Source organism: Metarhizium album (genome assembly GCF_000804445.1).
Source record: "Metarhizium album ARSEF 1941 chromosome Unknown scaffold_25, whole genome shotgun sequence".
Classification (NCBI taxonomy): domain Eukaryota; kingdom Fungi; phylum Ascomycota; class Sordariomycetes; order Hypocreales; family Clavicipitaceae; genus Metarhizium; species Metarhizium album.
This window is the reverse complement of record NW_024467599.1, coordinates 67,502-90,843: the sequence shown is the minus strand read 5'-3', so window position 1 is coordinate 90,843 and position 23,342 is coordinate 67,502. Positions and strand designations below refer to the sequence as shown.

Here is a 23,342-nt window from a genome sequence, read left to right as displayed (position 1 = left end):
GAGCGACGGCCGACGTGGCCGACGTGGCTGACGTGGCTGACGTGGCTGACGTGGCTGACGCGGCTGAAGTGGCTGCCGGACCGAGTGCAGTCACGACTTCACGACCATCACTTGACTTGCACGACAACGGCATCAATCAAGTCATGCATTCACCCTCTTGACCAGCAAGTCCCAGCTCCCGTGCGCAAACTTCTCGTATCCGACCGACTGCCACAACGTAGAATAAGTTCCTCAGATACTGTGCCCATCTACATTGCCCCCAACAGACTGTGCAAGTTCGACCGCTCGCTTCGCCGCCTGCCCGAAATCAGACTCAACCACCAAGCCTAGATTTGCGTCTTTGAGCTACGGCTTTGTCAGCGCTATCCCTGCCTGCATCTTCATTTCACCGTCGAGACGTACCATCTTCACTCCCTTTTCAGAATTCGTGCCCTGCAGTCTCACGACCATGGGCACTCGGATGTCCAGTTCGCTTGCGGCGCCAACAATCGACTCGGCAATCATGTCACAGTGCGTGATGCCTGCCGCTGTCAGTTCTGACGGATCGCCAACATTCATTCGCGTGCAAACGTACCGCCATAAATGTTGACCAGAATAGCCCTGACCCTCTTGTCGCGCGTAATGATTCGAAACGCCTGCATCATGGTATCTTTGGTCGCCTTTCCGCCTGCGTCGAGGAAATTGGCACTCGAGCCGCCGTGGAACCCGATGGCGTCGTTGGTGGCCATGGACAGGCCCGCGCCGTTGACGACGTTGCCTATGTTGCCGTCCATTCGGACGTACACTAGGCCGTGCTTCTCGGCTTCCACTTCGTCGGGGACTTCCTGCGTCTTGTCGCGAAGTGCAAACATGTCCGCTTGCCTTTGTTCGGCGGCCTTGTCGAAGGCGAAATTGGCGCTCAGGCTGGTGAAAGAACCGTCGGGGCATCGCCCCAGCGGGTTGATTTCGAGATGGGTGGCTTCTCGGTCTCGGAAGATGCTGTGCATTTGGGTAAGAATATGGGTCAGGCTCTCGGTTTCTTGGCCCGTCGTGCCCAGACGCCTCTGGATATCCTGCACCAAGGCATCGGTAATGCCCTCCGATAGGCCAAAGTTAAAGGTAAACAGACTTTCGGGACGTTGTTCAACGACATCATGGAGCTCAACCCCGCCCACTTTGGAGACGATGATGGCAGGCCGGTAGTTTTCCCGATCAATCGTCATGGCGAGGTACCAGTGCGCGTCGCAGGTTGCCGCCTCGGTGACGTACAGCTTGTCGACGAAATGGCCGTGGGGGCTGTTGTATTTTGTGACAAGATTCTGCTTGAGCATTCTGGACGCGACGTGCTCGGCTTGGTCTGGGGTCGAAACGGCTTGGACGCCGCTTCGGAGCCCGTTGTCGAACCGGCCGGCGGCGCGGCCACGACCCAAGACCTGGGCTTTGACCATGCATTCTGGGCCTGTGGCATTGTCAGGACTCTAAAGGGACTACTAGCTGTGGTCTGGGGCCACGGCGTACCGAGCTCTTGCGCTGCAAGCCGAGCCTCTTTGGCTGTGTTGACTGTGCGGCCGCGAGGAACAGGAACGCCATACTACACCCGTCAGTTCACATTCGGAACAAGCTATCAATTCGAGGTTCACACATGTCTCAGGATATCTTGGGACTGGTACTCGTGCAAGCTCAGTTGCCGGATCTGCTCCTTACGGGTGAGCTGCGGAACGTCAGTGTTAATACGGATTCAAGAACGAGTGACTTGACTTGCTCTCGGAGCAATCTTCCAGAGTCGCTGTGAGAGTTTCGGGCTAGACATGCTTCCTCCCGTCTAATGAACCGCAGAAATTGAAGACCGAGAGGAAGTGAGGGCTGTGAGAGTATTATTCAGCTATTTCTCTCAGCGGGGCGATGTGCAGGTCCAAGTGGCATTTCATGATCTATCCACGTCAACTATCAACTGGTGGTTTGTGGAGGTCGGCTACTTGGGTGGAGGGGCTGAGGCTGGCGCTGCTTATTGCCGAGGCTTTGTATCGCTTTTCTTGCTGGAGGCAGTGTTGGGATACGGTAATGCGACTGAATAAGCGACTGCGCGCATTTGATTGGACCATTTGTCCGTGGTAGCCGGACCGGTAATGCCTTTTCTTTGTTCGGGAAAAAAAAGCCCCTTGACCCTCAGCCGCTTATTGTGCTTGCGAGCCACCATGACACCACCATGTTCCAAGTCCAAGGACATCATGCTAAAAAGGTCAGGCTTGGGCGGAACACAACAAAGGTGCGGCCAACTATTTTCGCCACTAGGTTCCTTTATTCGCAAAGCCGGGCGGCACCTGGAATAGACGACTGATGAAATAAACCATCATTTGCGTCACTGTTTTACATGTGTTGGAAGGGATTCAAAAGAGCAATGGCTCGGTGAACGAGAAACAAAACAAACACGCGGTTGTTGGCGTCGATGAGACTGATTCGACATAACTAAATCGCGGTGGGCCAGGCAACAGTAAACCCGAGAGTCCACCAATCAACGACACCAGGCCCCGATTCTCCGCGTTCGTGCCTGAGCCTGGCGGGCGGCTTGATGAGTAAGCCATTTTTTTCTTTCCCTAGCTTCGAGCTCATGCAGACGCGACGTGCGCTGAAATGCCATGTCCATCTTCCCACGAAACAACCCTCACAAGCCGTCCTCATGGCTTCAAAAAAGCTTAGCGGAACCGCTCGATCGGCAAAACCTGCAGCGGCTGTCGACACAAAAAAAGAAGCCGCCAAGCCCGCTAAACGGGCTGCTGTCGCAAAACAGACTACGAGCAAGCCAAAACCAGGTCAGTACCCAGAGTCCACCTCGACGCGTCCCAGCGCCTCAAACAGCGACGTACCGGCCAAAGTCTGACACTCGGATCAAAAGTTTCCAATGGAAAGACACACAAAGAACCAGAGCCAAGGTCTACCAAGCGGAAGCGCGTCGCTGATGTGGACGAGGACGATGCTTCGCGTCGCACAAAAACCACCAAGACCGAAGCTCCCGCAGAGCGAAAACGGGCCAAGCCTGTAGCCAGGAAACCTGTCAAGAAGGCGAAGCGCGCTGTCGAAGAGCCCGCCATTCTCAACAAAGCGCCCGATGAGCTCGTTGCCGTCTTTTCCTTCGGCAGCGGCGAGTGCGGCGAGCTCGGTCTCGGCCCCAAACGCACGAGCGCACTCGTCCCCAAGTTCAACCCGGCTCTTGACCCTAATGAGCCTTCCAAGCACCACATTGTCCAGCTTGCCTGCGGCGGCATGCACACCATTGCTCTAACCGCCGACAACAAGATCCTGACCTGGGGCGTCAACGACGAGGGTGCTCTAGGAAGAGACACTACTTGGGAGGGTGGCCTCAAGGACATGGATGCCGGGTCCGACAGTGGCGACGAAGACGGCGAGCTGAATCCGTACGAGAGCACGCCGACCGAGGTTCCTGCCGAGAAATTCCCCAAGGGCACAGTCTTTACTCAGGTCGCCGCCGGCGACAGCTGCAGCTTCGTTCTGACTCGGACGGGGACCGTCTACGGATGGGGGTCTTTTCGAGTATGCTCCATCGCAGCGTGTTTCATCATCACATTCAACGGTATGGCTTGCTAACTATCCGCATCAGGACAACAAAGGAGACAGGCGATTTACGAAAACCAAAAACGGCGACGTCGTCGAGATCCAGAAGGATCCCCTTGAGATTCCTGAGCTTGAAAATGTGACACAGATCGCTTGCGGAGCCAATCACGCGCTGGCCCTCGACAAGTCTGGTCAAGTTTGGGGATGGGGATCGTACGAGCAGAACCAGCTCGGCCGCCAGCCGTTTGGCCGATACCAGCAGGAGACGCTTCTGCCTCGCCAGGTCCGAGTGTGCACCCGTCCCATCAAGTACATCGCGTCTGGGGAATACCACTCCTTCGCAGTCGACCGCAACGATAACGTCTGGGCATGGGGACTGAACAGTTTTGGCGAGGCGGGCTACGCCAAGGAAGCCGGTGGTGACGAGGCCATCCTTCCGTACCCCATGAAGATTCGCGACCTCTGCGGCAAGGGCGTCACGACCATGGCCGGCGGCACCCATCACTCGGGAGCCGTCACCGACGACGGCAAGGTCTACATGTGGGGACGGCTGGATGGCGGCCAGCTCGGCATCGAATTCTCGCAAAGCCAGCTCGACGACGAGCATCTCGTCCGCCGCGACGAGTACAACAAGCCCCGTATTTGCCTGCGGCCCACTGCCGTGCCCGAGATTGGTCACGTCGTCCACGTTGCCTGCGGAACCGACCACACCATCTTCATCAACGACGAGGGCGTGGGCTATGCCACGGGTTTCGGGTCCGTCGGGCAGCTAGGCCTCGGTAACGAGGACGACTGCGACACCGCCCAGCGCATCCGGGGCAAGGACATCAAGGGCAGAAGGCTCGTGGGCGCCGCCGCCGGCGGCCAGTTCTCCGTAGTGACCAGCACGTCGGCCGTGGCCAAGACGGAGTGAAGGGGCGGCGGAGGGGGAGGGAGATGATTGGATTCAGAACATTGTATAGAAAAGCCGGGCGAAATGGAAAGGTGGCCTCACGGGATGGATCAGCACGAATGTCTTGTTTTTCCGAATTAATGCAACGGCGTCTCAGTTTAGCGCACACGACGCCCGATACTATCGTATGACTGCGAGCGCCGCGGCGCCCGGCACCTCCTTCATCGACCGCGTGACGCCCCTACAACCCGTGCCGTCATACACGCCGCGCCGTCCTTTTCGGCAACAATGTCGCACGCGGTGTCGGCCACGGCCCCCGTCCGGATGGTACACGTGTCGCCCGCGTAGAGGGGAGCCACGGCGCGGTAGGCAACGCTCCCGGGCGAGGCGCCGCCCGCGCCGTGCACGTCGCCCCAGTAGTCGAGGATGCTGATGAGATTCAGGGGTCCGTGGACCACGAGCCCGGCGTGTCCCTCGACGGCGCGGCTGGAGCCGCGCCGTAGTGAATCCTGTGCCCGTTAAAGGTGAGCGCCGAGGAGCGGAACAGCCCGACCGGCGACCAGGTGAGCTGGCGCGAGGGGAAGGAGCCTGCCGCCGTGTCGTAATCTTAGCACCGGACTGACTGCTGGCGTCCTCGTGGGGGCGGGGCCTCTTGTACCTTTGCGGCCGGGGATGTCTGTGATGGTGGTCGGACGAGATGTCCGCGTCTGCGTCTGCTGCGGACGCGGGCGCGGGCTCGTGCCGGCGGCGTGGGCGTCGATGCCGGTCCTGAAGATCCACGAGCGTCTGTCGGTGACGGCGGCGCCGCGCGGGCCCTCGAGCTGCCTCTCCACCTCGACGAGCACCATCTCGCGGCCGGTGGATGCGCTTCTTCTGGCGACGGCGCTGAGCAGGCGCGTGTGCTCGCTGACGGCGTCGCCTACCCTCAGGGGCGTGCTGGTCCACGACATGCGGCCGCCAGCCCACGTGCGTCGCGTGAAGGGGGGCCGGCGTTGAAAACCGTGTCTGTGCCGTCGGGGCCGAGGGCGCTCTCGGGGCTCGCGGCCGTGAAGCAGATGAGGTGGTGGCCTGGGGGGACGGGCGTGCCGGGGGACGGGGCGGGGGTGAGCATGTCTTGGTGCTGCATTGTTGGGCGGTTGAGTGTCAGGGAGAGCTTTCGGAGCTGGGTTGCGTCGAGGATCTGGTGCTGCGTGAGGGTCTTGTTGCGGAAGCTCTCGAGGAGGCGGGCTGCGGCGGTGGATGCTGACGCCGACGCTGACGCTGATGCTGGTGTTGATGTTGAGTATGCTCGATGCGAGTGTGTGAGGCGCCGGAGCGCCGAGGGGTTCATGTTGGCAGTTGTTTTCTGGAGAGATGTGTATGGCATATGGTCTGTTGCTGTTGACTTGGGGTGGTCGTGTTGTCAACGGTGTTGCCACGGTTGAGGTGAGTCGACGTTGACATCTTCGGTTATATGGTTGCCGATGTTGTGGAGCAAGTTGCCGAGGCGAGGCAAGCTGTTGTAGTAGCGATTGATGTTCAACGCGTAGGATTACCATGGAGGACGGCGATTTTTAAAACCAGGCAGACCTGGGCAGTTGTGGCGTTGGCCGTGACCAGTTCGTTGAGTGTTGGGCCGTGGGACAAGTTCAAGTTGCCGACGAGCAACTCGTCAGAGACGTGTAAGTGGTGGTGACTCGCCCATCGTGCCGACCCTAACCCTACTTACTTGCATCGCCAGGCCGGGTCCGACCCTCATTTGCCATAGCCAAGTCTGCCGACTTCCAACAGCAATCCTAGTCTTAAGCCATCTCTGTTGTTGATAATAGAATAGGAGACATTCCAAACGTGCTTCAGCTGGTCCAGATGGCCGTTGAAGAATGCGCGGCGTTGCTGGCATCCCCGTGCCGTGCCCGCTGCGTCCGCACACGACGCAGTCACATGTACTTTGAGATTCAGACTTGAGACCAGAAGGCCGCAGAGGTTCTCCTTTCGATAAGTAGCTGCCCACTGTGGCGAATGCCGCGGCTTTCAGTCGGCAGATTGAGCGTGGGTCAAGTACGCTGCATTTGCAGCATGAGGTGACGCCAAGCACCTTTTTCCTGTTGCTCGCCTAATTAGAGGATCACCACCATCCCGTTCACATGTATTCTTCCTGTGACTCTACCTCGGGCGCCGGATCCGTGTTGGTAGACAGGGCAGTGCCCTTTGCTGAAGCATGATATGATGTCCGAGCGAGGGACCAAGCATCGTCTGATTCCATCGGCGCAGATGATGAATATTTCCTTGAACTGCATGATATACATGATATATCATATTTCTAAACTTGAATTGACAGGCTTCGCATCATGTAGCTGACTTTCCAAGGCCACCCTCCTTAGCACTCCTCAAAAGGTTCGGCCTCGTCGGTGCCGAGGAGGCATACATCCCGAGAGGCCCCGGGAGGCGGCCTTGTTTAGCAATTTTCAGTATGAGCGGGCGACGAAAACCTGCCCGCGCACGGATGACAAGCCAATGTTGGATGCCATGTACGTGCCCGGCGTGATGTGCCCAAGAGCCTGGATGATGATGCCCATCTGCATCATCCAGGAGGGCGTCATGTCGCAGGAACTCCAAGGACGGAGCGAGCTTCAAGCAAAACAGCAGACGGCACGCCAGAATTGCCGATGCCATTGTCCAGGGTTTTGCCACGGGCATCCATCTCCTGCGACCTGATCAGATGGCGAATCGGTTTTTCGCCGAGATATCCACAGCTTCCAGCTCGGCAGCCAGCTTCTGTGTCGTCGGCCAAGTATCCCCCACCACGTTGAGTTGCCTCGCCAATCCAACACATGATGCTGGTGGTGCTTATAACCTGTTTTTGAGCTTCAAGTCCATGCCTCGCCGCCTTGATGCCGCCACGGCAGTGCTGGACGGCAGGGCTCAAGAGAAGAGCGGAAGTGATTGTTTAAAGAGCCGGCTTGCCATTTGATTCACCTGAAAGGGGGTTCTCGCCTGTTCAGCCCAGAGGAGCAACTGTTTGCTTGTGGTTGAGGCTCCAGGGCAGTCGTCAATCTTCAAGCCATCAGCATCTGTTACACGCCTTTAGCCTTGACAATCATCCCACCTACCACACGACTTGTGCCGGCCGAACTTCTCGCCCCTTGAACCCGCCACTTCTCATCAGCTCCCCAGACGCGGTAGATATGCGGCCGTCAGTTTTGCTGGCCGGCTCGACGCTGGGCTTTGCCTCCTCGTCACGCGCAATCAACATCCTGCTCAACAATGACGATGGGTTCGGGTCCGGGAACCTGCGCGAGGTTTACCGCCTGCTGAAGAACGCCGGCCACAATGGTCAGTCCTCAAGAGCTACCGGGAACCGGCATTTGCAGCTGATGGAAGCAGTCTGGATTGTAGCACCCGCCGTGGACCAGTCCGGCCGGGGCGGTCGTTCATACTTTACGAAACTCGGCAATCTCAGCGGGCCGTCGCAACACGACATCGTCCCGGAAGGCGCTCCCTCGGTATGACATGTGTACCTCTTGGTAGACGCTGCTTTCACCGGTACTGACGCCCCAGATCGGCACTGACCCTCACGATTCTCACATCTGGTACTACAACGGCACACCGGTCGCCTGTACCCTTGTCGCCCTGGACTACGTCCTACCGAGACATGCTCCTTTCAAGGTCCCCGACCTCGTGGTGTCGGGGCCGAACTTCGGACCCAATCTTGGTCCGTTTTACTGGACCGCGGCAGGGACCGCCGGCGCATCGTGAGCTCCCTCCCCTCTTCGCAGTCCTCTCTCTGGCGGCGATTGCTGACCGTCATGGCAGCTACGTCGCAACAGAGCGGTCCGTGGCCAGCATCGCCATTTCTGCAAGGAACAAAGATGTCGCGTACTTCGACATCAAGGACGAGAACAACGAAGCCACATGGGCGGCCAAAGTATCCGTCAAAATCATCGAGCAAGTCATCCGCAGCGCTCCCGCCGGCGGCCCTCTGCTCCCTCTCGGATACGGCTTGTCCGTCAACATTCCCGTCCTCACTGCAAACAGCTCCGATCCCGAGATTGTCCAGACGCGCATGACGGGAGACGCAGACATATACGAGGCCGTTTTCGACCCGGCCACGGGAGTGTTTGACTGGGTCAACATTAAGCCCTACGCGGTGGCTCTGAACACATGCGTGAATGGCGATTGCGCGCTTCCCGGAGAGACGAACGTCGTGAAGAACGGGCGGGTTTCTGTTTCAGTCTACATCACAGACTATGATGCGCCCGTGACGGAACATGCGGAGAGCATAATGGAGCGTGTGAGGCCGCTGACGAACAAGGGCCGGGAAGCTGCACAGGTACAGCGGGCGGACGTTCTGGGCAAATAGTGAGACTGCTCAACCGCCTTGCGTCGAGTCCCGAGTCCCGAGTCCCTGAAGATGGTTCGCTGGTTTCTAGCACAGAGAAGAGCAGCTGCCGTGATGCACGGCGGCGCCGGAGAGGAGAGAAGCTGTCCCCCATTCGGGGGGGCAGAATAGATACGAGTCTGCGACACCGAGTCACAATTTTGGACAATGACTGTCTTCGAGCTTTCTCCTTGTCTCTATTCGCCTCCACTCGTCGCCGCCAAACATCAGGGGCCACGCCCTGATTCCCCTTTTTCCAAGCACAGCCTTGACCCTTCTGTAGAGGTCGTAATGGTAGGGACAGCATCTCCAACCGTATCGAGGCCATTCCAGTGCTTTGCGCCTGCCGAACGGACTCGGGGCTTCACGGCCTCGTGCGGCACGGCAAAAGAGAAGTCCACACGCTGCAGAAACGCTTCGGCTGTGTCCCGCCGAGTCGTGTAATGGGGATGCCGCACGTCATTCTGCCGTGGTCCACGGAGAGGCATTCCAACGGGGGATATTGATAAGTGCATGGGGCCAGCAGAGGCCAGGTTTTGCTCCTGAAAGCCGTCCAGGGAGGTCTAAAGCGTAGATGTTGGACTACAGCTTGCATCACGTGGTTGTCCGGGCTAGCCTGATCGAGCGGCGACTGGAGGATGGGCGAAACAGAACAATAATGAAATGAATGGCTCCGGCATGGACTGAAGCGTGCAGCAAGGCGGCCTGGTTCCGAGCACAGTGGGCTGGCAGCAATTCTAGATTTTTTTTATTTTTATTTCAACCTTGTTTTGTTTGTTTTATTTTTAGCTTTGAGGTACCGGCACCCACCCGCTCGCTCCCTGCACACTGACCGGCGGGGGATTCTGCTCACTGCTCAGCGCCGGATTCTGGTCCTCCACAGGTTGAGCGCTTCGGCCGAGAGGGCGAGGTCAGAACTTGGGGCTACCGGATGCAACGGCGAACGGGAGCATGTATCAGTCAATGATGCCTGGTGCGGGGAAGGCGGCAGCAGGAACATGGCCTGGCCGTGTTGAGCAACCACCGCCGCTGCAGTGACCAGAAGCCACAAGACTGCGTGCCGGCGTCGTCTGTGCCGTCGAAGCAGTGCGGCTGGGCAAAAAACTCCCCCCCCGCACCATCGTCCGATGCCGGTGTCTGGGCGACCTCGAGTGCCGACTGCGAGGGATGACGTAATGCCGATGCGCAAGACGGCGTGTGCAGCTCCAAACTTCCACCACTCGCAAGCCACCGTCGGGCGTCGATACGGTCCTTGCCCAGAGCTGCCATCTGTTGTGCTGGCCCCTGGGTGAACAAGTCCCGGCTCCCGTGTCCGTCCTTGGCCTTTTAACAAGCACTGCGGAGTATGGTCAAGATTCGCCAAAACCAGACGTCTATTTCGCCGCGCATATCGTCCGTCACTTGCTTGTCCCTGGTTCCGGAAAGTAACGCTGCATGGAGGGGCCCTCGGCAAAAGATGATCATGAGTCCATGACCCTCTTGACATTCGCCTCGTCGTCGAGTCGAAGGACCCGGTGGCATCGTCTTTTTTTTTTTTTTTTTTTTTCCTCTTTCCTTTTTTTTTTCCCCTTCCTTCCTCCCTCCCACACCAAGGCCGTTCGGTTCCGAGATCCGGCTCGAGCCTCGAGAGGCCTTTGGGGTTTGGGCACGACAGGTGGCTCCCTTGTTGTTGTCATGACAAATGGAAACCCCATTTCGACATGTCTCGACGTCTCTGAGGAGGCGGGCGCCCGTCTCGGACTCTAGGCCCTGATCTTGCAGACCTGCGCTCAGGAATGCACCTACACGCCCCGTTCGAGTTTGGGCACATCGGTGGCGCCGTCCCCGTCCCCGTCACCGAATGTGACGTGCGTCGACGAGACCCTGTGTCCCCCTTCCTGGCGAGGCGTGCCGGCATACTCCAGAAAGTCATGAAATACGAGGTTGCGGCCGCTAAGCCCTAGGCCGCTTCGCCCCGGTCGTTCCCCTGCCGGCCTGAGTTGCCAAGAGACAAAGAAGGGGTTCGACGGGGTCCAACATGTTACCGAGCCAGTAGGAACACGTGTTGACCTATGCTGCGTAATGGCTTCTATCCCAATCATACCACAAGTTGCTCTTCGACAACTACGGAACACTGCGCATCGGACTGCGTTGTGCACCGGACACAACGCAACGCAACCGCCGACGGAGCGTTGCAGCTTCCTCATCCTTTCTGCCGTGATAGACACCGCCAAGCTCTTTTGAACCATTTGGCCTCCGCCCGCTGATGTCATGTAGCCAGAGTGAAGGGTCCAGGGGAGCTGGGTGTCTTCTCTCTCTGGCGTAGGTGAGCCCATGTCTCGGTCGTTGCATCTGCCCGTCTGTCTGTCCCAACCTCACTCTGTTTCGCGCATGGTCCGGAACGAGAAACGAACTGCCTGCCCCAGACAAAAGTAGACCAACGAGGCGCCGGCGACAGCCCCGGCAGGGAGAGAATTCTCGTCCTGCCGGCACGAGGAGACGAGCCAAAGAGGCCGTGCTGTAGCTTGTATGTCGCAGAGAGCGGTACGTCGGCGTAGTGATGAAGTGTTACGACTTGACCAGGTGGGCCGACCGCCGATCATGTCGTGTCGCGTCCTTGGCAGTCTGTCTGGACCTATATCAAGCCCGAGCGAGGCCGGCCGCTGGAGGGTCGGCAAGTGGAGCAACGTCCCTCGGTGATGTCAAGTTTGACGAAGCTAATATCATGCAAGTGAGCCTTTTGCCGGCCGTCAAGAAACGGCCGCAACGAAGCGCGACGAGCCCCAGACACGCCAGGGAAAAGCTATATAAAGGTCTCATTCTCTGCCGTCCAACATCCTCCCATGCTGCCTGTCCTCACAGCCAAATCACATCTATACATATCCGTCAAACCTCTCCCTGCAACCACCACCAGAGTGACTCTTCCGCACCACCCACATCCCACACAATATGCAACTCGCCCAGACCATCGTCGCCGCCCTGCTGGCCGCCTGTTCCGTGACCGCGGCCGCGGCCCCGGCTCCCCGCGCCTCGACGGTCAAGTCCATGGCGGCGGCGGACAAGCCACTGACCATCGAGTCGGTGCGCCGCGTGTGCAACAAGCCCGACACCGAGTGCAAGTGGACATTCAAGATCAACACCGACGTCGACTGCCAGGAGGCCTGCAAGACGAGGACCCCCGTCTACTTTGTCGTGCGCGCGTCCGGCGGCAAGCCCGCCACCCAGAGCAACGGCGCCGCCCAGACGTTTGGCAACTACACCATCACCTCGGGCTGGAGCGGCCAGTTCGGCCCCGGCAAGGGCTTCACCACCTTTGCCGTCGTCGACAACAAGCGGCGCCTCATTGCCTACCCTGCCTACACGGACGAGGAGGTCGACGAGGCCAAGCTCGTCAAGCCCGACCGGGCCTTTCCTCTCCAGCAGCTCCCCTAAACAGTTGAGCCGACGGGCGCTGTCGTGTCGATGGAGAAACGACCTTAACTTGGGAGGGAGCCTGAAGCCTGAAGTCGAAGTCCAAGGTCCGTCTATGAGACGGAGGACTGAAGTTGAAATTGGGGCGGTGGCGCAAAAACCCACCTGATTCGGGGCGCTATTTTTTTTCTTCAGCGACGATACTAGGTAGAGCATGGACATGAAGAAATTGATTACATTTCATACTGGTACATCCCGCTCGCCACCTGTGAGTTGCGTGCGTCAACACGGATGACTCGCCGTCAGGCACCGACGACTCGGCCCACACTAATAAATAGTTACTAACTTATAAACATGGATCGATCTCGGTGGCGCATCCCCACACTTTTGACCGAGATTCGAGAGCGTGGACGCTGGGGAGGCAGGAGCGACAAGGGAAGCTTCCTCATTGGTCTCGAGCCGTCGACTTCACGCCACCACTTTACGTGACTACCTTACTGCTGCCGTGATACGGCTTGGACGAGGACTGCCGCGAGAGGGAGGGGACGGGAAACCAAACGCGGGGGCAGCCAAGAAATTTGCGACCATGGCCGCGTCATGAGCGCAGCGTGACGACATTTGCACGGCTGCCAGAGACCCGTCGGGCACGAGACGAGCACCTTGGCGACGTCGGCCCGCGGGCGGCCGCAGGATGAAACAGTCGCCTTCTCCTCCTCCTCCTTCTCCTCCTCCTCCTTCTCCTCCTCCTCCTCAGAGCCAGAGGCACGCAGCAAAGCCCGAGCATCAGGTGGTGATTGGCCGACACGTGAGGTGAGGGCCTAGGCGCACCTGCTGAACCACTCGTCGCGCAGGATGTCGCCGGTACAGGGCCGGTTTTCGGGCGCGTAGGCGCAGATCCTGAGCAGGAGCTCCTTGAGCACGAGCATCTCGTCGCGCGGCACCTCCATGGTCTTGACGACCTGCAGGACGCCGTCGACGGTGCTCATGGTGGACTTGTCGCCGCGCAGGACGCTGTCGATGCTGTACGGCTCGCCGTCCACGTCGACGCGGCGGCGCAGCGTGTTGCCCTCGTCGTCGCGGTAGTCGGCGTGCTGCTGCCACCGCGACCACCACGGCTCCGGGAACTTGCCGAAGAAGCTGACCATTTCGTCGAGCACCTCGTCTGGCCCGTAGAGCATGTGGAACAGCGGCGTCTGCAGCCGGATCTCGAACAGCGTGCAGCCCAGGGCCCAGATGTCGCAGCTCAGCCCGACCTTGTCCTTTTGGTCGTCGACCAGCCGCTCTGGCGGGAGGTAGTTCTCCGGCGTGCCCAGGTCGGGCGGCGGGCTCGACTTGAGGTACGCCTGCCCGAAGCGGATCAGGCAGATCTCTTCCCGTAGATACTTGGAGTCCAGCCGCGACATGTCGGCCGCGGGGACGAGATATCTGGGGGAGAAGGGCGGCAGCGGCCCGCCGTCCTGGGCGACGACGGCGCCTGGCTCCGGGTACCCTATCTGCGAGAGGAGCTCGTCCTCGCTAAGGTCGTCCAGCCCGGACACTTTGATCAGGATGTTGGAGGGGCGGAAGTCTATGCCTTGGCCACGTGGTTAGTTGTTTTGCGCAACGTTGCGTTTGGCGTCGAGTCGACAAAGGTGGGGGGGAGGGAGGGGGAGACCTGACCTCCGTGGCCGACGCTGCTCTCGTGCAAGCAGTTCAGTGCCAGCACGGCCTGGCGGCACAGGTTCCTGAGGACGAGGCCGGGATGCTCGAGTCGTTGCCACAGGACCGGCGACACGGACTGGCCCAGCAGCGGGAAGACGATGCACTGATGCGTGCCGTTGGGCCCGCGCACCTGGAAGTTGTCCAGCGGCAGGGCAATGTGCCGCGCTCCGGGGTTGGTCTGGTCGAGGTGCTTGAGGAGGGAAATCTCCGTCACGCTCTCCAGCGACACGTCGGCCGTCATGACCTTGACGGCAACGTACCGATGCAGCTCGTGGTCGCGACACAGCCACACGGTGCCGAATGCGCCATGGCCGAGCTTGTGCACGACGCGGTACCTCTGCGTGTCTAGATAGCTGTCGATGTCGATGGGGTGATAGCCGCCTTCCTGGTACTCCTCCAGGTTCTCTACGTCGTCTTGCTCGCCGTCGTAGTACGTCCCGTGAGCGGTGGAGATGGGCGGAAACGCGATATCGTCATAGGAATATTGTATCCCGGCGTGTACGTGGTCAATCCGGTCCAGATCGCACGCCATCATGTTCACACGCGCGCGGTGGAGAGGCGACAGAGCACGCCCGTCTTGGCCGACAAGATGAAGCGGCAAACCGCCATTCACGCACGGCGTCGCTGTCGGTGTCGAGATGGACAAATGGACGTCGGAGGACGGGGAGGCATCCCCTTTTCAAGCCGTCCGGTGCGAGCAAGCTCCCTGGGTTGGTATACCAAGGGACGCGCCCGCAACGCCTCGACGCCTCAGGGTGAGAGGCTTGCAGCCCGCCGGTGGAAAGGACATAAGATGCCGGCTCTCCATCCCTTTTCTCCAACGCCAGGGGTCGTCCGCTCGAATCATTGACTGAATGGGAATCTGGATTCCCCCCGCCGAGTCCACGGCCTCCGCCCGCGGCGCTAAAGGGGGCCCAACGCGTCTTGTTCACATTCGGCTGAGTTTGCGAGGATATTTCCCGCCCGGCAAACTGTCACCCATTGCCAAGATGAGTCAGTGACGGAATGAGAAAAAGCACCCGTCGCAACGGGGCAAGTTGCTTTGATGCCGTCGCCCATCCTCCTCGACAGCGCGGCCCCCGCTTGTAGCGCAGCCACGACCACGTCGGTCCAGAATCCGATGAGCCCGCGCTCAAGAGGCAATGGACTACGGCACACATGAGTTGAACCTGTGTCTGACGCCCGTCGTCAGAAACGGCGCCGTCGACACATGTCGAAAGTCTGTAAATCTGCATTGCGAAACAGCCACCGTAGTGCCGTGATCAACGCCGCTCCAAGACATGGCTTCGGAAAAACTGCTGTGAACAGCTTTAAGTGCCGGTCAAGTCAGGTCGGCTCAGTGGTGCCGCTCCCGCTCGCCTGTGTAAAAGTGGGGCCCGTCGGCCACCTGAGGCTGCAACCAACTTTGCAAAAAGAACCACCAAAATCATCGTCGTCGACAGGACTCGAACCTGCGCGGGCGAACCCAAACGAATTTCTAGTTCGTCGCCTTAACCACTCGGCCACTCCGCCAATCAAGTCTCGTGGCAGGGGCCTTGTTATGATGGGCTAAGCAGCTGTGTGATTGCGAGTGACCACCATGTTATATTTAACAATCCCGGCCTTTTGATCGTCAGAGAAAGCTTACTTGTGCTGTTGGAAAGGAAAGCGAGAGCTATTCGCCTGGCTTACTGTAGCAATACTGTGGACCTTGTCTCGTCTGGGCAAGTACATGCCTAGTCTCGTTGCAGGTATCAATCAAGGCAAGGAACACTACCTGTAAGGGGTGGCTGGGAGGTTCAGATAGTCATGCTGTGTGATCATTGGTCAAGACAGTGAATGGACGCTCAAACAAAACGTCGGCCAAGTACTGCCCCCAGAGCCACAATACATCCTTGATGACACGGTTTATTCCATAGGCTTCTCAAGGAATGGCTTTCTAGCCACGTAAGCTGTCACACGGATGTTGGTGACGGAAGGGATATGATCACGAGACCTAGGGCGCAAGGCCAGAAGCCGTGTTTCTGTAAGAATAGAAGACCTTTGGTCTTGTAGATATTTGGAAAACCGAGGGCCTTGGATACCAACGTGTGTTGCATGTTTAATTGAGCCATATATCGCTCCCACCTCTCAGACGAGCCCTCGTCACGCAAGCTCACAAATCGTGAAGAAGGATTTAACCAACAATGCAATATACAGGAGTGAACTGTGCATGCAAACGCCCTCGAGAAATTGTTACTGCACGGCGTGGTTGCCGACTTGTCGAAGACCCCCAAGTGCTATACTCTCTGCTCGTCAATTACGACTCTGCCAGCTAACACGCAAGGCATCTTCCGTCGATAACGTTTCACATGGCAGGCGGCTCATATCCGATTACGGCAAATGTTACCCATCGATGCCGAGACCAGCTCCATGTGCACGAGGGCTGCGGCATCACGAGCTTCAGGAAGGCTCAAGGCATGAGGGTTTGGAAGCCCAAGTCATTAAGGCCCAGATACTTCAGCCATCTGGGTCAGGTTACACGCAAAAAAGTTGTACTGCTAGAGAACTTGTGGTTTGAGTCCTCAGATTGGGCCTGCCAAGGACATTCTACACCATACGAGATTATCTCTAAATAGAGTCGTTGCTGCTCCAGAGTCCAGGCCCTCTTGATAATACTGAGGCCTTGTCACGCTTAGAGTCTGGCATTCTGTCTTGAGCGTCTGAAGAAGTAGTTTGCATCGACACGCAATCGCTTGCCTTGTCAAACGCATCCTACCAGCTAGAAATACTCGCACTTTCGTATCAACACTGCGTAATTCTTGCCAACAACTTGGGAAGATGCAGACATCTGTCATCTCCCTCGTTGTCTGTTGCTCCTATGTGCGCAGTTATCTTGTGCATAACCTATTATCCAATGACATAATGTGTTGCAGCACACAGTACACGACCTCGTATACGTTTACAAGTTAAAAACGCAGCTAAATGTCGCCTAACTTGAGCAACCCTGCGACCACGTAGCTTACCTTTACATATTGCTCATCCGACAGTTTGCTAGGCGAAGAGTAGAAGTGCATAGTGCTAGCGGCGACGATACGGAAGGTTCCGTTGATCTAAAAGAAAGAGGCGGCTCAAGTATAAGGCTCATCATTTGAAGCAGTCCTGGGAGTTCGCAAGACAGGGACACCCAGTTGCCTTCTTAGCAAAGGCCACTGATGTCGTTTTTGTTTCTTGTCAACCATTCGACTTCTTTCTGTCTGTGAAGAGAACCGTAGCGCAATGAAATGCTATTTGAAATAACATGTTCGCATATTTGTAGCAATGAACAATATGGAACGAGTTTAGCACGTAGAACACTTGAACTGATGTTGCTCTTCCCGACGCCTGGGACACTATTAGCACTCTCATGCAGTCCGCGACTCTGGTGTTTCTACGGTGAAATGAAGACGCCGTCGAGCCCAAACGTCTCCCCCTCTGCAGGCTGCAGACACGGACAGGACAAACTGCAAGCAGACAGGCAACTGGCGTAATGATCAACCCCGAGAGAAGCACAGTATGCCAAGGAACAGGGACAGATCGTAGCCCGCAATGACAACGAGGAAATTCATCCATCGCATGGCAACAAGCACTCGTTAATCAAAGCCTCGTAAAGCATCCTGACGGAGCTACAACAGAGCAATCAAGTTACCGAATTCATCTCAGAGAACGACGTGACTCCAAGTTTCAAATGTATTGAGACTTCGTGAGATCTTTGAGCAGCTTGCGCAACAGCAACGATTGAGGACGCTCTCCGGGGGCCAGTGAAAGTAATAGCCCTCGGAAAAGCGTCAATTAAATGAACCGACTAGAAATTCACCAAGTTTTACTAGCAGAATCGTGGTGCTTGTTATCTCGTGCCCGAGAAAACTACCACAACATGATAAGGGAATTGCTACACGGGCATGACACTTTGGCTACACGGGCATGACTCTTACACGGGCATGACTTTTACCACTTCTGATTGGTCGCATACTTTCTTGGCCCCACAGATACTTCCTCGGAAAGGCGGTGTAGCCAACTTCACTAACAAGCTCCTACATCACCATGAATTGCAGTCACTTATCGTTGTGGGCGCGATTGGTCTTCTGCTATCTTGCAAGCCTGCATTTCGGATTAAACTACCGTCCTTGTACTGTTAGCCAGTAACTGTCAAATACTGGCAAAAGACGTGATGTGGTCTACTTAATTTATTGCCTCACAACGATACAATCTGGATCTTCGTCATCACTCTTAGCCAGTTCCCATTGACTCCTTGTCCTGCGAATGTTTCGTTGCGTCCTCCGTCCACTGTACCGCACGCCTGTCGTATTCCCAGCATTTAGGACTTTAGAAGGTCTACCTGGCCCTTGCTGGGCTGAGATGCCAATTTGGCCACCAGTTTGTGTGATGGTTTCTCGAGTAGCTTTATGCACTCTCCTAGCAAGAGTTGGCTTATTGAGACTTCCTGGCGGTCGACCTCGTCGCCCACTTGGTTGATTATCAGATCGGCTACTTGATGTAATAGCTAGGCTTTCTGGGATAACCTGCGCTGTATTCTTTGGCCTTCCACGTAGTGCAGTGGCAACTTTCGGGTCAAGAATTCGTCGGTATGGATCTTGAGATGCCGATTCCCGTAGTCGCCAGCGTGGGTGGACCTCCCATTTAGTGAAACGTGTGTCAGAATCTAGCTTTGCGTAGACTTTATGATAGCATGGGATTCCCAGCTCAATAGAGACCGTACAGTCGTCGTCGCAAAGTCCAATAGAGTCGGGGAAGGGATTCTTCCCCGTCGGCAGAAATTTGCGAGCAATACAGTATTGCTTGTTGATTAACCCAAGTCCTTTCGATGACATGGTTGTTCGTAGTTCACCAAGATAGTTTCCCATCGAACCTAGGTATTGTGGAGCAGTCAGGACATCATCCTGTCCACAGGCATCCTTAAAGGCACGTTCTTGGTCATGTATCATATCCTGCATTGCCTCGACGAGTCGGTAGAGGTGGCTCATGCCATTTAATAGATAGCTTTTGATATTATTGTTGCTTGCTTCTGTGCCGGACGTAACTCGGATTCCGAAGTTACGATAACGACGGATAAAGCAACGTGCCCATTGAGCACTAACAGGCATATAAGTCGAGTAGAGGTATTGTAAGATCGCTCGTTGGTCGTCGAACTCTTTACAAAGATCTCTCCATGCCTGCTCAAACGCTTCCTCAGTCTCGGCATAGAGAACCTTTTTCCACATTAAAACAACGCCTTGGTAAGTATGAGGAATCTTATCACTACTCGACCGATCTTCGATCAGATGCTTATCTGTAGTGCTCAACCCGCCATCCGCCTGTGAGGGAATGTCTTCACTGTCACTAGCGCTAGGGCTAGTAGTACTGTCCTCACGTTGGCCCGTCCACCTAGTCTTCGATTTAAGCAAAACGTTTGAAAGGATATGATGAATACAAAGCTGTTGCTGTGCATTTGGAAACTGATCATTAACGGCAGCTTTCATAGCCTTGTCGAAGTCTGTGATGATGACATCTGGTTCCCTGAGTGAGTGTTTTGTAATGAGCTTGCGAACACTCTCTGCAAGGAATTGGAACCCCTCCCTCCTCTCGTTATCTATTAAGCCAAATGCAGCATTGAACACAGTTCCAAGACAGGTTTGGCCAGTAGCCTGGAATAAAGGAAGCTTGAAGCGATTAGTGTTATATGTGTTATCAAAGCTAATAACCTCGGGGAAGCGCTTCCACATCTGTAGACAGTACGGAAAGGTCCAGACAAGACCAAGCAGTCTATCTGGATCATCATCGGCCCATTTCGCGATGTATGGGATCTTCTTCTCATCAAAGAGTTTGATCAATGCCGCAGTAGGTGTATAGCCATTTAGCTTCTCTCGGTTAATGAACGAACGGGCATTATAGATATCCTTCCGCAGGAGTGTTGTATCGGGGAATTGCTCCTCAACCATAGCAGCTACATCACTGGCTCGAATACCCGCGCGACGGCTTGCTGACTCGATGGTTGCTTTAACTGGTGTAGTAAGGCGGCGGTGGGAAACATGCGCAGATGGCGTAATACTCCGTTCATGGTTATGCTGGTGATGTTTCGGGTCTCTATGTTGTCGAAGAAGCCACTTGCCTTCCTCTAGGGCTTCAGCAATTATCATCCATTTGCAATCACACTTCCGAGACCTTCGGGTTCGAAGACCAGAACCCCCCGAGGCCCGAGATTGTCCAAACCGGTCGCATTGAATGGAGTACCTAATCAACCGTCCCTTATAGGAATATTTATTCCGCCGAATAATACCAAATCCGTTCTCCTTTGCAAATGCGTTGGTTGTTTTAAAAAGAACTTCGGCCGAGGGCGCTGGGTCGCCAGGGATTATTGGGTTCGGAATTGGCTCCGGGGCGGGAGATAGAGACTGTCGCATAGGCGAGGAACTAATATTTTCGGGCGTCGGTGATATTCGAGGAGGTTGTGTGGGTGACCTACGAGGTGGAGAGTACGGTGGAGGAGAGTCATATGCTTCGAAACTTAATGGTGACCATCCCCATCTCTCTCGCCAAGCTTGTACACGTTCGTATGATCGAGCAAGGTCTACAGTTAGCCTTCGACCTTCGCCGGTAACCTCTCGTACTATGCGCATTGCGGACTCGAACTCGGCTCTTGTCCTTGTTGGGAGATGCTGGGCGGATGGGGGTGATTCGGGAGGTTCAGAGGCGAATGGATCAAATTCTGGGCCTGGTATAAGCGCTCTGACTCGCTGGCTCCATCTTTTTCCACGGAAGAAGTCATTTTGAAGATATATCTCATAGTCAGATCGAAGGCCCCATGCAGGCTCATGGCGGCCCTGTGAACCATGGGGGTGTGGGAGACTTGAAAGTGTTTGCGGGAAAGAGGCGAACAGGTTATCGAGTGCATTTTCGTCCCCGAGGCCGTAGAACTGACCGATACTCGTAGCAGAGCTACTCGCGGATTGTGGTCGGTCTTCAACTGTGGAAGGACTAGATCTGCGTCGCCGACTGGATTTGTGTCGCTTTCCTCTTTGTGATTGATCACTGGGACTAGGGCTCCGCGACCTGCGAGGAGGTGTGCGAGGCAAAGACATTGACGTCTTGAGAAGAGAACAAGATTGTAGTGAAAGAATTGGTCGCTATCTCTACAGCATAGGGTGCCGTATTATGGTTTATTAAAAGCTACGAAAATGAAGAAAGCAAGCTCGAGGGGGTCGCCCCGACTGCGCGACCACTGGGTTGCTGCGTAGTAGCTTAGCCGAAATGAAGTAATTTACACAGAAGCAAGGTTAAAATGGCCCAGGTACTTGCGGCTGAGGTGGCAGAATCCAGCGTCGTTAACAGAGACAATGCGACCAATCAGAAGTGGTAAAAGTCATGCCCGTGTAAGAGTCATGCCCGTGTAGCCAAAGTGTCATGCCCGTGTAGCAATTCCCCATGATAAATAGCATGCCGTCTTCACTAAGTTTGTGCTATGAAGACGTTGCACGGAAGGGCGACGGACACGGACTTGAATTGTGCGGGCAAAACAAACTAATTTTTCGTCAGTCGCCTGCCACGCCTTCGTACCTGGCTGCTTCCCATCGGTATTTGTTTTGAATATTTGCAGTTCTCCGCCTAATATGTGAGGCAAGGAACCTCTGAAGTTGGGATGCACAAGTGACACAACTCGTGGGATGGCGAATAAGTAAAGCCAATTGAAATTGAAAGCGGAGCCGCGTCCCGCATATTGTGGACCGCCTCTCGTGACTAGACCAGCATCCCAGCCAAAAAGGATGATGCTAAAGCCTTGTACCAGTGAATAAGTCGGGCGAATTGGAAGGCGGAGTGGCCGAGTGGCGGAGTGGCCGAGTGGTTAAGGCGACCGAACTAGAAATTCGTTGGGTTCGCCCGCGCAGGTTCGAGTCCTATCTCCGTCGAATTTTTGATACGTCTTGGGGCTGCTGCGCTGCAAGCTTTGCTAATAACTACGGTTTGCAATTCTTTTTGCCTCATCCTTTTTTGACAAACGCAAGAGCACCTACCGTGTCTCAGTCAAGTGCAGGCGGACTCGGAAGCTTGTGGCCAGCGGTTTCTGGGGGCTGAGACAAGGGTATCTTATCAATGATGTTCTTCCCTCCGAGACAAGTCACAAGGCATGTCCGAGCTGATTCTTGCTGACTTGTCTCCGTCACGTTGATCGTACTGCGGAAGGGCATGAGAGAGCGGGGAACGCAGCGGGGAATGCCTTAGGTTATATAGTTAGAGGCGGATAGATTGATCATTGAGCGGCATCCTCGTCCTCCAGAAACAGTTTTTCTAGTAGTGGTGAATCAACAAGAGAAAGCAACATCAACTTAAATCGAGCCGTAGAGATTTGTACAACAAGGCCTTCAGACCGTGTACCCGTAATGTGATTTGTCAATGCTCCGAGATGACAGCGGCAGGCAAATATAGTCCTTTGATAAGGTCAGTGCCGTACCCCTTTTAACGAATAGATGTTTTCTGGAGAGTCGAATGACAAGCACGAAAGATCTGGGCTAACAGCCGGTTCTAAAATACGCCAGATGCCTATTATGAACACGGCTTGCCGCAGGGCAAACCTCTCTAAATTCTTGCTTATACGAATATCTAGAGAACTAGTCATAAGTTCAATGAGACGGAAAGCACTGAGATGAAGCTCAGGCTAGTTCTTATCCGTTTGAACTGTGTCAACGCGTGATATTATAGATGTCTTTGTATACCAAGGGGACATTTTTTCCTCCTTCTGTGAGGTCAACACTCGCGTGGTTAATAGCCGTCCTTCCCTCTCCTGTGATGTCGGACTCTCGTCTGCCTGAACATCCTCAATCAAAAATACAGTGGGTCCGGACATTCAGGAGCTCTAAATTTCCTTTTTATTCAACCCGAATATGTGTGATTTTGACCTCTTTTTGTGGATACCAAGGGTTTTTTGAAAGACACTTTGTTATTGTCAGTAATTATCAGGTTGACTATAGCAAAGGCTCCAACTACAACTGCTGTTAGTAGTTCTCTGAACTCGACCGGATAGCGTAAAGCTTTATGAGGCTTCCCATCCAAGTCTTGCAAAATTGAGCATTATTTCGGTCTATTCGCCGATATTGACGATGGCACAAATGTTAATTAGACACGTGTTGATATTTAACCACAAACAAATTCATCTATATGCTTCTCGGAAATACGTAACAATAACGAAATAGATGGGACTGAGGATCTTGAATCCCTCCTGCTATTTCTGTCGTCGTCGTCGTCGTCGTCGTCAACATCGCTACCGCTGTCTTTGGCGTTTCTCGCAAGAAGCATCCGGATCTCTAGATTCGTGGGTGCAGCACCCCCGCGCGCCATGCTTCACTTCTTCGGTTCTACCTGCCTTGATCGCTTTATAGATGACAGATACGGCACTGTAGATTGCATGTTGGAGAGCTTCCGGTACTTGTAGGTTGACGCTTACGGCTCGAGCCGCAACACCTG

At 55.6% G+C, this 23,342-nt stretch overlaps 7 protein-coding genes across 7 annotated transcripts; 3 read left to right on the top strand and 4 right to left on the bottom strand.

Moving 5' to 3' along the window:
- Window positions 1–231: 231 nt before the first annotated feature.
- On the bottom strand, window positions 232–1,789 carry MAM_06905 (succinyl-CoA synthetase beta chain; the record flags this gene model as incomplete). The annotated part of the gene is made up of 6 exons (XM_040825703.1): window positions 232–345; window positions 403–521; window positions 575–1,438; window positions 1,498–1,570; window positions 1,622–1,690; window positions 1,733–1,789. 6 exons carry the CDS (start codon window positions 1,787–1,789, stop codon window positions 232–234), a joined length of 1,296 nt encoding a protein of 431 aa, XP_040676260.1.
- Window positions 1,790–2,656: 867 nt separating this feature from the next.
- MAM_06904 (Regulator of chromosome condensation/beta-lactamase-inhibitor protein II) lies at window positions 2,657–4,462 on the top strand (the record flags this gene model as incomplete). Its single annotated transcript, XM_040825702.1, has 3 exons — window positions 2,657–2,789; window positions 2,873–3,528; window positions 3,596–4,462. The coding sequence occupies 3 exons, from the start codon at window positions 2,657–2,659 to the stop codon at window positions 4,460–4,462; spliced, it is 1,656 nt and encodes a 551-aa protein (XP_040676259.1).
- Window positions 4,463–4,662: 200 nt separating this feature from the next.
- On the bottom strand, window positions 4,663–5,771 carry MAM_06903 (uncharacterized protein; the record flags this gene model as incomplete). The annotated part of the gene is made up of 3 exons (XM_040825701.1): window positions 4,663–4,950; window positions 5,065–5,360; window positions 5,408–5,771. The coding sequence occupies 3 exons, from the start codon at window positions 5,769–5,771 to the stop codon at window positions 4,663–4,665; spliced, it is 948 nt and encodes a 315-aa protein (XP_040676258.1).
- A 1,834-nt stretch (window positions 5,772–7,605) lies between these two features.
- On the top strand, window positions 7,606–8,780 carry MAM_06902 (acid phosphatase precursor; the record flags this gene model as incomplete). The annotated part of the gene is made up of 3 exons (XM_040825700.1): window positions 7,606–7,923; window positions 7,979–8,172; window positions 8,234–8,780. 3 exons carry the CDS (start codon window positions 7,606–7,608, stop codon window positions 8,778–8,780), a joined length of 1,059 nt encoding a protein of 352 aa, XP_040676257.1.
- Window positions 8,781–11,726: 2,946 nt separating this feature from the next.
- Window positions 11,727–12,209, top strand: MAM_06901 (uncharacterized protein; the record flags this gene model as incomplete). Its single annotated transcript, XM_040825699.1, has 1 exon — window positions 11,727–12,209. One exon carries the CDS (start codon window positions 11,727–11,729, stop codon window positions 12,207–12,209), a length of 483 nt encoding a protein of 160 aa, XP_040676256.1.
- A 797-nt stretch (window positions 12,210–13,006) lies between these two features.
- On the bottom strand, window positions 13,007–14,421 carry MAM_06900 (Protein kinase-like domain protein; the record flags this gene model as incomplete). The annotated part of the gene is made up of 2 exons (XM_040825698.1): window positions 13,007–13,761; window positions 13,848–14,421. 2 exons carry the CDS (start codon window positions 14,419–14,421, stop codon window positions 13,007–13,009), a joined length of 1,329 nt encoding a protein of 442 aa, XP_040676255.1.
- A 3,783-nt stretch (window positions 14,422–18,204) lies between these two features.
- Window positions 18,205–19,825, bottom strand: MAM_06899 (uncharacterized protein; the record flags this gene model as incomplete). The annotated part of the gene is made up of 2 exons (XM_040825697.1): window positions 18,205–18,374; window positions 18,607–19,825. The coding sequence occupies 2 exons, from the start codon at window positions 19,823–19,825 to the stop codon at window positions 18,205–18,207; spliced, it is 1,389 nt and encodes a 462-aa protein (XP_040676254.1).
- Between the last annotated feature and the right edge of the window lie 3,517 nt (window positions 19,826–23,342).